The 14200-nt window shown below is 41.8% G+C and overlaps 1 protein-coding gene across 3 annotated transcripts in view; it reads right to left on the reverse strand.

Moving 5' to 3' along the window:
* The window catches only part of ATP8A2 (ATPase phospholipid transporting 8A2), a 338953-nt gene that overhangs the window by 224172 nt on the left and 100581 nt on the right, over window positions 1–14200 (reverse strand). For all 3 annotated transcript variants that reach the window (XM_033051234.1, XM_033051235.1, XM_033051236.1), the window contains one exon: window positions 13514–13578. In XM_033051234.1, coding sequence (XP_032907125.1) covers window positions 13514–13578 — 65 coding nt within the window. The remainder of the gene's footprint in view (window positions 1–13513; window positions 13579–14200) is intronic.

Genomic DNA, 14200 nt, shown 5'->3' on the forward strand with positions numbered 1-14200 from the left:
GAAACAGTATTAATATTATATAATCTTAAGATCATGTAACAGTTGGTTTTAGTAACTTAATACTTTTGATATAAAACAAAATCCATAAAAGCCTTCTCCCAACCAAGTCAACAAATCTTTACTTGGGGCAATGAATCAGAAATACCAAAAATATGCAGTTTTTCAGACTGTATGCAAGACTCCTGAAACTGAGAGATGCTAAGCCCCCATTTATCCCAGTCTCTCAAGTATCCAGATACTGCATTCCTCCCAAAGCTTATTCCATTAGGCTGACAAGATGATCATGTTCACTTATTAAAGAAATTCTATGCAAATGCACTATATCAAAAGACAGCACTATAAAGATTTTCAGAGCTCCAATGTCATTGCAGAGAAACACACAGTTAAGGTAACAATATGCATAACTCCCAGTCCAAAACATCCATTCTTACATCACACAGGCTGCCTTTCTGACTATGTGAACTGAAATACCCTATGGGAAATAGGGATTTAGCCACAATGACTTTGAACATTGGAATCAGTTAGGGCAGAACACCATCTTTTGGAAGACACTAGCAGAGTTGAACAACAAAGGGTATATCTTTAAACAATATGTAGCAGTAATTATCCTGGGCTTGGCCAGTGGTCTTCTTTGCTACAAACACATCTGTACTTTGCTGCTTCGAGCTTCCTTCAGGCCCTAGTTAACCTTTGCTCATAAAGCATGACATGTTCCAAAAATGCTTAATGGAAAAGAATATTGTAACCAGCGAACTGCATATGTGAACCCAACTCAGGATTACTGAAACTGCATTATGAGGCAGCAGACATAGTCTTAAAACTACACTGGTCATTTTTACAGCAGACTGTATTCAATGTCTTATTAGAATTTAAAAACCCCGCACCCACAAACTACCAACTAAACAAAAAAACTGACAAAACCCCACATCAAACATTTTTTTTACTGTACTTTGTATTAACACCAGGCTTCTGTTGAGCACATATATGTAACAAGCTTCCCTACATCTAAGAAACAAACAAACAAACAAATAAACAAACGAACAAAAAAAAAAAAACCCCAACCTATCACAGCAATAATGACAGTGTGTAAATTAATAGTCACAACCCAAGTAAGAAACCAGGCAGTGCAGCACAGGCTGCTGTGATGAAAACTAGAGGCACTCTAGGACTTCATGTCCACTGACTCAGACAATGCACAGCAGTTAGGTCAGTGGACAGGCAAGGTAACTAATTCCAAGCACAAAGATTAAGGCAGTCTAAGTAGGAGTGTTTTGTCTCTTACAAAACTAAAAAATGTGCTAGATGCATGCTTGGTCCTATATTTAGTTTAAGATTTTCTTCTAGGTGACCACCACAAGAAGTTATAGTGAACATCTATGCTCATGGGAGGTAACTCTACTACACTACTGTACAACACCTACAGGAGCAACTTTTATACTGCCTTCAGCACAGTACCTTAGCCCCCAGTAACTTGACAAATAACAATCATTCCTTCATGGCAAACATATTTTCTAACACCTTCTGCCAGAATTATCTCTCTGATTTGCAGATTTCATTACTAAAGGTTCATGTGGCTCCTGGATGCTGGACAAGCATGAATCAAACAATCTGTCACCAGATCGACTCTATTTGCAATCTCAAGTAGTTACATAATTTCCATTTCTTAAGAAGCTTCATATACTTCCCACAAACAAAAAATCCTCACAAACAAAAAATCCTCACCCAACAAATAAAACAACCATCTGCTGCCTTCTCTTCCTCCAAAACCATCACACTGGGATTTCTCCTCAAAAAAACTCTGTCTACCTGCATTAAAGGTTTCAATAAAATTGCAAATATCATTTAGTGAACCACAGAGAAAAGTAAGCTTCTTCCAGCTACTCTATACTTTGCCAGACTCCCTCAAGTAACCCATTTTATCCCTCCCCCTAATAAGAGGCTTGCTTATTCCTTGCAGTTTTACAAGCAACCAAACATTAAAATTTACATGTATTTGTTGGCAATTGCCACTGTTAGGAATGATTGCATGGCAAAATGCATCCAGAGGCTATAGGGCAGCCTGTACATAGATGTGGGTTTTGTTTGACTTGAAATTCTCTATAATGTATTATAAACTAGGGCTATACACCACCATTTCTGATAAGCATCATTTGCAAGTCATCTCTACATTAAAACTGACAAAGTTTTAATTGAGATGATCCTAGTCCTTACAACTTAAATGCCCTAGTCTTATCTACAATTGGTACAAACAGACATTTCCTGGACATCCACAGGCAGCTCAGGAAGCAAGAGTACCTCTGCTGCTGCACTGCTCATGTCTCACTGCTTCTAGTTCTAGAAAGAACTGGAAACAAGTCTTATTTTCATGACATTAACTGTTTCCCAGCAAAGATACTGGTATCCACTCAACTGAGAAGCCAGACACAACACCTGATTTGCTTTCATCATGACAGCTTCCTGCATTTTTGCTTTTTAAGAAAAGAATGTAAAGAAAGCCCTAGGCAAGCTTCTCTTTTCTAGTTAAACAAACACCATTCCCTTAAGTGAACACCAAGTTTTCAAAGACCTCTTTTTCCATGAGTTTTAAAAACACACTTAGTTTCCTATGAGTTTACCCTATACATCTGAAGTTTTTATTAAAGTTTATCTAATAAATATGATACTCACTTCAATTACTAAAAATAACTTTAGGAAGAAAACTCCACAGAATCATCAAGATTATATTTCTTTTTTAAAATTAAACCACTACAGTAATTTCCCTAAAGATTTAGTTATACAATAGATTTCTTTTATTAATATTTACTAAACCTATTAACTCTGCCTATTGAACTGCAGATTTTGTCTGTCAAGCACTGGATAGAACTAGAAATCCCTCGAGAACCTGAGAGTATTAAAACTACTATAGACAGACCAATTAAGTTTTAATAACTTGAAAAGAAAGTACAAGTTTTCAAAAAGTCAGCCAGTTAAGTTATGAACCCATCCCCCATTTCCTTATGTTATTTACAGGTGGGTTGTGAAATATTAATTCTATAATCCAGACAAATATTACCATACCAGCCCGGATCTCACAAAGCCCCTTAACCAATAATTGGCTTTATTCATATACATTTTCCCAGAGTTTTACTAAATTCCATATCCAAAAGCACATGCTCTGCTGACCTTCCCCCCCACACCCCAAAAACACAGAATTCTTGAAGCCAGACAACTTTGGTCACCATTAGCCAAGTAAATGGTCCCATGTTATACCACAGAACTGGATACCTTGTCTTTCTACAAATCTTCTTGTTTCATTGAATTCTTATACTCTAGCTACAAGAACTTGAATAAGTAACAGACACCAAATTTCTCAATCTTACAAATCAAAGGAAAGATTCACTGTGGTTAGCTTGAAAATCCAAAGTACACGACAAGCATACATAGCCACCATCAAACTCAGCACGATGGAAGCTTCAGGAGGACATCTTAATCACCTCAGCTCTAACGCTCATTCCCAAAGCTGTCCAAAAAACCATTATATTCTAACACTTCAGAACTGTGATTTTTAGGCCAGTCAGAACATGGGTTATGATCATTTAGGTTTTGGGAATTAGCTGAAAACTCAAGACATCCAAATTGGTTTTGTCTTGAACACATGGAGAGGAGAGATTACAAACACTACTTAAGACGTGTAGAGTGTGAGCTGATTAGAAACATTTAGTAAATATGAAAGAACTAGTCCTCTAACATCACTATATCAGTTAAACAACTAGAGATAGTGGGAAAATGTACCTTGACACGTTCTTCCATTTAAAAAAAGCTTACAACTTCATGACAAAGTTATATAAAAATCCTTGAGATTTCTACAAGATTCCTCTGATGGTTTCTACTCTATGCAGAAGGTTAAAAAGCAGAGGGAACACATACTTAGGTATTAAATTCATACAGCTGCAGAACTGCTTAATTCTAGTTTCTGACAGACCAATCAACCCAGAGAAATTCTGTGGGACATTTTCTAGCTTCAACCAGATGTAAAACATCTTTCTTTTCCTTAATTCCCCTGTGAAGGAAATGTATTCCTTTATGGGACTGATGAGAAGGCTTGGAGCAATCAAGTTTCAGTTACAAGAATGATTCTCTAATTATTATGAAAAAGGAAATAATCTTTTAAAAATTGTATAATAAAGTAGTAGTAAGTCAGTATTATGGGAACCCCAAAAGTAAGACCACAGATACCTATATCTCTCTGTTTTCTGAATATATGATCAAGATACCCTGTCACCTTGAAGCAGTTAGTTCTCTACTGTCTTCATTAAGTTAACACTGCAGATGAATAAATCCTATTGCTTTTGGCTGGCTCCACACCAAGAAGGGAAGACTGCTTATTCTCAGAACCCCCAGAAAAACTTGCATGAACAAGAACACCTCCAATGAAAGCAAAAGATCAGATATGAAAATATCTTGAAGAAGAAGGACTATTTGATTCTTACTCTTTAGTACAAAAGACAAATTTGAATTCTTCCTACAGATGTGCAGTATTAGCCATGTCAATCAAGAGGATTAGTATCCATAACTCATCCATACATCAAACACCAGCTTCGTCTTTTTCCCCTAAAAACACACCATCATCAGAAAAAACTGCATTTCATGGGTAGCGTCTCATTTTAAAAAATCCATTTAACTTGATTACGCATCCTTATGTTTCCATGGTCTCTCATGCTTAACAGAAATAAGCACATCAGTATTCTGCAGAGAATCCCATCTTCAAAGCCAACAGATACTTCCCTCACCATCCAGCTGAAGCCATGCTTCTCTTGTTACCCACACAACAGAAAATAGGTCTGGATAACACTCTGTGATCATCTACTGATAAAAGCTTTCACATATGTGACGATCATTAGCAATTTTAAGAGAAATAGTGTTTGTTTACAGTCATTTTCCTCTAACATATGAGAACTCTTACAAAGGAGACAGCAAATTTTAGATGGAATTCAGGGAACACATTCTTCCTTTCTATTTTTATGTAATATGATCTATTCTGTCCTATAGCACGGACAAGACATCAGCCCACATCTGCTAAATACCAGCTGCCTAAAATCAGCTCTTGTCAGAAACGACCAGTATTACAACTTAAAATAAGAAAAGTAACTTTGAAAACAGTGTGTCTGGGTTTTTTTAAAAGTGTTCCCCAGCCTTCCCACCTCATAGTTTCCACTTAGTAACCTTTTCTCAGCACTCCTAAGGGTCCTTGCATTCCTACAGGTCCAAGTACCCCCACTTCATCCAAATCAATTATCACAGTGCCAGAAAACAATAACAGAAAAAACAGAACCATAGATAAGGGAGAACAGTCATTAATGAATTCTGAAAAGTGAAAAGCAGGATGAAACAAAAATACCAGTCCAAGTCATTCACCACTCACAGCTCAAATCTATTAGTATTGCTTCCTGAAAAAGTGGTAATCTAATACTTAAGTTACACAGTCCTGTGTGTACTTAAACCTACAGGTCTAGGTAACACCTATATTCTTTCATTTATAATTCTATACAGTACACTCAAATCAAAGTAGCTTTTCACACGAAGAGCTGTGTATTTTCCACATCCATACAATTAACTTTCCATGCAGATTAGCAAATACCTGGAGTTATGAAAGATCCTATTTGTTCCTCAGAAACAAACAAAAAAACCACTAAATCATTTCTACCTAACATTTTTGAAGACTTATCTGATTACTAGACTCTGTTCCTTAAGTAACTACTTATTAGCTTGATGTGTGTTTCTAGATTAAGAAAAACAGAAATTTGAGCAATAGTAAAAGGTTTTGTACAATAGAAAATATTCTTTCCCTAGTTTTCCTAATTAGCTTCCTTTGCAAATCCCCAGTGGTACACAGAAGAGCTGATTACAATTCCAGGCTGAGTGGTAACTGGAGTAACTTACCAGCCACAAGGCACAAGAGAACAGTTGCAAATGCCCCTCTGAAGGGGACCTGATCCTTGGCTCAAACTGAACTTGCTCACATTGTCCAATTTTCCAGAATATTAACTTTGTTTGAATGCATGTGGGCAGATGATAGCAGCGGAGATAAAAGCCTCAGTCTCCTCTCTAGTGCAGCACACAAGATGTAACCTTCAAAGAAGCTACACGGCATTAGCAGTACCAGACTTGTTCTTGTCTTCCCAGCAGTACTGCATACCTTATCATCTTTTAGTACAGCTGAAGCACACGCGATAACAATGCTTTGGAGCACTTGGAGTTTTAGGCAACTTTTGTTTTAGCCTGAAAAGTTGACAATACCTTTAGGCCCACTCTTTGGGAGTAATCAGCATGACATTTCTGACAAGGCACAGACATCCCTTCTTCTGCAAGAGAATCAGGATCCCAAAAGCAACACCTTCAAAGTTTCTCAGAGCTTCACAGGCACTGTCTCCTGCAATTGTGCTTGAGACTTTGAAACACAAATTTACATAAAAAGCTCACATGGTGAAGAAATTCTGTAGGTGAAGGTAACACCTTTCTGCATAAGTCATAATGCTATGCAAATCTTTCTGAGAAGTCTAGTACAGAGGACCCTACTGGAACCATAATCTTTGCTCAAATATAAATGCATTGATAAACAATTTATTTTTAATGGCCTTCTGGTCATGTTCTTCTCCCTTACACAGTGAGTTCTCAATGATTATTAGAAGAAGTTTTAGACAATAACCCAACAAAACCTGCTGTTTCTAGCATATGGCTAAGTCCAATGACCAGGTCAGAGCTTTACTGCTTAAGTCATAAGTGTGGGAAGGAAATGTGATAGTTAAGAAAGATCATGAAAGTCATTGGATATATCTAACATTCTCAAAGTTAATAGATCTTCCTTATGGAACCTTCACAGTAATGCTACCTACAGAATAGCTAAAATAAACTAACAACAATAATAATAATAACCAAGTTTTCCAGATCCTCACTCTTCACTGCTGGAATATAAAACATAATTGTATGCAGATACTAAGACTATTTGGGAACTCTAGACACTGAGTACAGATGACAAATTACACTGTGAAACTATGCTTGTTTTTTAAGAATACTACAAAATACCATGGTGGCACAGAACAGGTACACCCCAACAGTGAAGCATGCAAAAGATATATCTGAACAAGTGGAAAAGCAAGGAAGGACAGTTTCTGTTTACACTTTTAGTCATATGTTAACAAGAGACACCAACACTGGGCGTTCCTACACAGGAGTATCCATTTGCTGTTACTCACACATCTGTGTACAGGACTGTCACTCCTGGCACAAAAGTTCTGTAGAACACACTCACAGTCCAGTTCCTTTTCCATCAACAGGATTACTTTACAGCAAAATACTACCCACAGCTTCAGAACTGAGTCTCTCCAATGTTGTCCTTCCACTATGTCTTGTGGTAACTTTATGACACTTTTATATCCCAAATCATCTGTTCTGTTGGTGCTGAATATTGAGTTCTGCAGCTTTAAGAATGGTTCCAGGAGTGAAGGGGGAGAGAAGACGTGCAGAGTTTGTTATCAGAAACTACACTTGCTCCCCTGCATCCTTCACACATGGACTGTATTGTCTGCAGTGGACAGCAGGAGAGAGCTCTCTTTTGTTTTTTGGTTAGTTTTTCTCACTAGCTGAGGCAGAGAAGCTCCCTGGACTCTGGGGTTTTTTTGTCCTTTTTCTTGGAATTGCTTGAACCTGCTCTGGACTAAAAACCCAGAAGAACACCAGGAGCTCACACCTGTGGCCCACCAGGCCTGGCCTGGGCCATGGCATTTCCCAGCGACGGAGAACTGAGAGCAGACTGAACAAGCCAGATCTAACCATGGACAGTATTTCTCAGGTTATCCATAACTGTGATACGTTTGCTGCCATCAAGCAAGCCAAGCAGGTGAAGCCCCTCTGGTATGGTGGGCATTGGTCCAAATATAAGTACGGGGAGGCCTGGCAGATTGACTACATCACACTGCCTCAAACCCGCCAAGGCAAGCGCTACGTGCTGACCATGGTGGAAGCCACCACCGGATGGTTGGAGACCTACCCTGTGCCTCACACCACTGCCTGAAACCCCATCCTGGGCGTTGAGAAACAGGTCCTTTGGAGGCATGGTACCCCTGAGAGAATTGAGTCAGACAACGGGACTCATTTCAAGAACAGCCTCATAAACAGCTGGGCTAGGGAACATGGCATTGAGTGGGTGTACCACATCCCCTACCATGCACCAGTTGCAGGTAAAGTGGAGAGGTACAATGGATTGTTAAAAAAAACCTTGAAAGTATTGGGTGGGGGATCTTTCAAAAACTGGGAGCAGCATCTAGTAAAGGCAAGCTGGTTAGTTAACACCTGAGGTTCCACCAACTGGGCCCTGCCCAGTCTGAGACCTTGCATACAGGAGACAGAGATAAAGTGCCAGCGGTGCACATCAGAGGTTTGTTAGGGAAGACAGTTTGGATCAATTCTGCCTCAAATACAGACAAACTCACTCATGGGATTGTCTTTGCCCAGGGACCAGGTTGCACATGGTGGATAATGCAGAAAGATGAGACAACACAATGTGTACCTCAGGGAGATCTGATTGTTGGGTGAGAATCACATGTAAATATTACCATTGGATGTCACTGACATTGTCTGTATATAGCTGTATCCTGTATATATCTATGTATGATGTATGTGTTTATAGAATTAGAATATATATTAGATAGGGCAGTAAGCTGACGATTTGGGGATAGGTGGAATGTCTTGAGGTGACTTTATGATGTTTGTATCCCCAAATATTGAGTTCTGAATATTGAGTTCTGCAGCTTTAAGACTAGTTCCAGGAGTGAAGGGGGAGAGAAGAGGTGCAGAGTTTGTTATCAGAAACTACACATGCTCCCCTGCATCCTTCACCCATGGACTGTGTAGTCTGCAGTGGATGGCAGGAGAGAGCTCTCTTTTGCTTTTTCTGGCTAGCTGAGGCAGAGAAGTTCCCTGGACTGGGATTTTTGGTCCTTTTTCTTGGAATTGTTCGAACCTGCTCTGGACTGAAAACCCACCAGGCCCGGCCTGGACCGTGGCATTTCCCAGCTCTGCAGGGACTGAGAACAGCCTGAGTGAGCCAGGTTGCACCCACGGAGGGGACTCTTATGAATTTGTCATCTCTTCAAAGCGGTGAAAGGTTGTGCTGTTTAGTATTGCTCATTTTTGTGCTAGGAAGTGTTTTGCCTGTTAAACAAATAGGGGTTTTTTCCACTTCTTCTGAGGATATAATTTCCCTGAACCAGTTGGAGAATGGACTGCTTGAATCCCTTTCCTAGAGGGACCCCATTCAGAGGTTTCCTCCCAACTTTGCCCTAAACCAGGACACACTACTGTTAGATACAAGCCTCTGGAACAACCAACTGATACAGGTCTCAGCTCTTCTTTCTACAGGATTTATGGGGAAGAACACACACAACATTCTTTTGTGTAATATTGCCTCTCTCATTAAATGTTTTCCAGCAAGGAGCTCTCTGGTCATCCAATTTCCCTTCTTCAGGTACCCTTCTCACTGCTCCCACAACTCAAAATTCGAGAAGATGCCAATGAGAGAAATTTTTCCAGGTTAAGGGCTGCACAATAACGCTTTATGGTGTTCCAATTTAATTAAAGAGAAAGTGAGTCCAAGAATTACATTCAAAATAAATCTCATGCTCAAAATATTCTCATTTCAAAAAGCTTTATTAGGAAAAGAAAAAACAAGTGAGTATATGTATGCATGTGGTAAAGTCTATAAGGGATAGGCATTTGCAGATTATTATGCTAAGTTTCAAGAATTCAGTTGAATCAAGCTAGGGATTAGTCTTTTCTGTTCCCAGGAGTTCCCTGAAGAGAACAGAAATTATTGATTTTTCCCCTGAAGTGCATGATTTAGAAAAAAAATTCTCTCTCAAAACCAAGCAAAGACAGTTGTTCGATCACATCTCACCTGCTGCTGCATGCCAAGGAGCAGAAGTGGGAGGGGAAAGGCACATGGGGACTGCACAAAGGGGGAAGTTTATCAATATTTAAAAGCTCTAAGCTCAACTTGGATCTTATAAAAACTCATTTTTAGTATTAATAGATTTCAAAGGTGGAATATATTAAATATAATGCTACAGAATTTCAGTGTGAGAACCTCTGATTTTAGGTTCAGTTGAACAGAAGTCAAAATTTCTGCTAGAGGTGCAACACAAAATAAATATTACTGTGGAGATCCCACACTTTAAAATTGGAAATAAGTACTTAAAGACACCTTGGAATAGAAGAACTAAAAGCAGTTATTAGTAAAACGTAAGTTTTATATTCAAATGTATATAAAATCCAACTAAAACTTGCAATAAGAGTAATTTGGAGAAAACCCACAGACTTACTTTAGATGGTAAACAATAGTAATACAAAGCATTCTTGATGTATCAGTTCAGAAGCTCCACAAGTTTGTACACATTTTTTAGAAAAATATAGGTTATCTGAGCTAAAGTATCAGTCACCCTACATATTCATGATGTATTGTATGATAATATTTTCTTCCCTTAAAAGACCAGCAACTACATGTATCAGTAATGGGTTTCTTTTCTTATCTGACATGCCATGGTTCTCCATGGCCTTTTTTTTTTTCTCCTCTATAGAATCATAGAAAAGTTAAGAGTTGAGAGTTGAAATAGACCTTAAAGATAAACTAACTTCAACTTCCCTGCCATGGGCAGGGACACCTTCCACTTGACCAGGTTGCTCATAGCCCCATCGAGTCTGGCCTTGAATGCCTCCAGGGATAGGAAATCCTCAACCTCTCTGGGCAAACCGTTCCAGTGTCTCACCACCCTCACAGTAAAGAATTCCTTCCTAACATCTAATCTAAACCTGCTCACTTTCACCTCAAGGTCATTCCCCTTTGTCCTATCACTACATACCCTTGTAAACAGTCCCTCTCCAGCTCCCTGGTAGGTCTCCTTTAGATACTACAAGGTGCTATACGATCTCTCCAAATCCTTCTCTTCTTCAGGCTGAACAGTCCCAAATCTCTCATCTGTCTTCTTAGCAGAGCTGCTTCAGACATCTGGTATGGGCCCTCCTCTGGATTCATTCCAGAGGTCCACACATTTCTCGTGTTGGGGGCCCCAGAGCTGAACACAGCACTCCAGGTCAGGTCTCACAAGAGCAGAGTAGAGGGGGAGAGAACCACCTCACTTGACCTGCTGGCTGTGATTCTTTGTAAGCAGCCCAGGACGCCTTTGACTTTCTGGGCTGTGAGTCCACGTTGCTGGGTCATATAGAGTTTTTTCCCCAAACAGCCCCAAGTCCTTTTTCTCAGGGCTGCTCTGAATCCGTTCTCCTCCCAGCCTGGACTTGTGCTTGAGACCGCCCCAGCCCAAGTTCAGCACCCTGTTGAACTTCATGAAGTTCACACAGGTCCACCCTACAAACCATTCCAGATCCCTCTGGATGGCATTCTTTCCCTCCAGTGTGCTGACACACAGCAGCACACAGCTTGGTGTCATTGGCAAATATGTTGGGGGTGCAAGTTGATGCTCTAAAAGCTTCCACTAGTTTTTACGTTCACTGAAAAATTTCCAGTACTGTTTACAGATGGATTCGGTAACTAAAGTTTTATACCACAAAGTTATTGGAATCACATCAAGGCAAATGGAAAATAGCACTTAGCTGGTGATAATTTTGCCACAGTAGTTTACCCTCTTCAACCAGATTTGCAGATATCTAGTAACTCCTCTGGTACTCCAAGACATAGGCTTTGCATCTCCCATCCAGTCAAGCTGGCAATTCTAAATGCAAACGTCAGATGCTGCCTATTATAGGTACAGTAATTTCACGAATACAAGCCGCACCAATTTGACTAAGATTTTGCTCCTAAACCGGAAATGCGGCTAATAATCAGGAGCGGCTAATACAACCTCAGAAGTGCCTGCCAGAGTGCTGAGCCGAGCAGCTGCAAAGTCGGCATTTTGCGATTGTTACAAATCGCTACTTTGTTGCACCGCGGGTGGAGCCTGGCTCCGTGTAGGCAGAACGGGGGGCGGGGAGAGAGGCGGGAGAGCTCTCTTTCCTCCTCTGCCACAGCCCAGGGGAGAGACGGGGGGGGGGGGGGCGCCGCCATTGCTGCAGCTCGGGGAGGAGAGGGGGGACCCGGGCCGGCCCTACCGCGGCCGGGGGAGGGGGGGGGGGGACCCGGGCCGCCCCTACCGCGGCCCGGGGAGGAGAGGGGGGACCCGGGCCGCCCCTACCGCGGCCCGGGGAGGAGAGGGGGGACCCGGGCCGCCCCTACCGCGGCCCGGGGAGGGGGGGGGAAGCCGGCGCCGCCATTGCTGCGGCCCGGGGAGGGGGGGGGGAAGCCGGCGCCGCCATTGCTGCAGCCCGGGGAGGGGGGGGGAAGCCGGCGCCGCCATTGCTGCGGCCCGGGGAGGGGGGGGGAAGCGCGCGCCGCCATTGCTGCGGCCCAGGGAGCCGACGGGAGCCCCGCGCAGCCATTGCCGCGGCTCGGGGAGCCGACGGGGTGCTTTGTCCCCGCCCGCCGCCGCCGCGGCAGGAGCGGGGAAACTCCGTCCCCGCCCGCCGCCGCTGCCGTAGGAGCAGGGGAAGCTCCGTCCCTGCCTGCCACCGCAGGGCAGCGCCGACCCGGGGTGACCGAGCCCAGGGGCAGCGGCGGCCGGCCCCGAGCTGCAGCACCGGGCTGGGCCACCTGGCCCCGTCAGCGGCCCCTAGCGGGCCGAGCCTGCACAGCCTTAGCTCAGCCAGTAAACCCCGCCCTCCCGCCGTTCTGTTAATAATTGCACGCGGGTCCTCGCTGCGAACGACAGAGCGGCTTATATTCGTGTGCGGCTTATCTATGGACAAAAACCAAAATATTTGCCAACACCCAGAGATGCGGCTTATAGTCAGTGCGGCTTGTATTCGTGAATTTACTGTACTTTCATCTGTCCTACTAATACCTCTAATAGAAATCAGATACTGAAGTGATACCCAATAGTGATATGGACATTGAAACACACAAAATGGAAAGATATCTCCTGGGAAGATTCATGTATAAATGTATGATTTTCCTATTTATTTTTGGCATCTATATGAGGAGCACAGTTACCATTTGCAGAATATTTTTGATTTTAGGTCTCAAAAGCTACTGTACATAGACAAGCTCACAATGGAGGTGTAGTTAGAGTTGTTTCATGCAATACTGAAGACAGAAAACAAATGTTCTTCAAATGTAACTCCTATAGTTATACCTTAAAACTTGACTATATTCCTGATGGTTTGCAGCAGATTGTTCCAGTTTGCAGCTGGATCAAACCCATGTACCTAAGAAGTTGCTCATTCTGAGATTTCAGTTTGGTTTCTACAGTTTGTGATTGAAGACCTCTGGGATACACTTCACACAATACACCTGTGTTTTAGCATGAGCTGTTTATCTTGCTACCCCCAAGGGTAAGCAAGAGAAATTGAATGTGAAAGTCTGACAACTTTCCATCTTGTTAGCAACACCTACTTCTGTCAAGAATTGTATCAGAATTTGCTTACTTACATCTAGTGAATCTTCATTGACCAGGATGAGAGACATACTCTGTGAAATGAGTCTGCAAGAGTATCCTGCAAGAGGGGAAAAAAAAGACAATAAAACACAAGGACTTACTTTTTGGAAGACTAAGGATTCAAGCTCAACCTTAAGCATCTACATGTCAAATGACAATTTATGTTCTGAGCAGTTACTCCTATCAGGCAGACTACTGGAAACATTGGTGTATAGGACACACTCCAACATGACAGATTTAGTAGAAACATGGGCTGCATTCTCCCTCTATTTTCAAATACATCACTTGAGATGTTTAAAGAAAACACTGTGTGAACTGGATGCAGTGAAAATAGCCCTACATCAATTTTTTTTAAGTGTATATGAAGGCAGGTTTGCCCTCAGCACATTACAGAAACAGATCTGAATACACAGTTGTATCTATGCCAGGTGACTGGAAGTGCACAGGTTTTCAGTTGATGCTACTCAGTTCCCTTAGCCCACACAAAGCTTACATGAGCATTTTTTACTCCTGAGTGTTTAGTGTGGACAGTTCTGAGATTCATCAAGAAGTACAGCTCAATGACACTCACAGAACCCCTACCAACTCCTACAGACACAAGGTAATTTGACTAGATTATTCATCATGTGGGACTGGGACATGAAAGAATGAGAGTACCCAGAAGGCAGTTCTGTACATTT

This window comes from Catharus ustulatus, chromosome 2 (genome assembly GCF_009819885.2).
Source record: "Catharus ustulatus isolate bCatUst1 chromosome 2, bCatUst1.pri.v2, whole genome shotgun sequence".
Classification (NCBI taxonomy): Eukaryota; Metazoa; Chordata; class Aves; order Passeriformes; family Turdidae; genus Catharus; species Catharus ustulatus.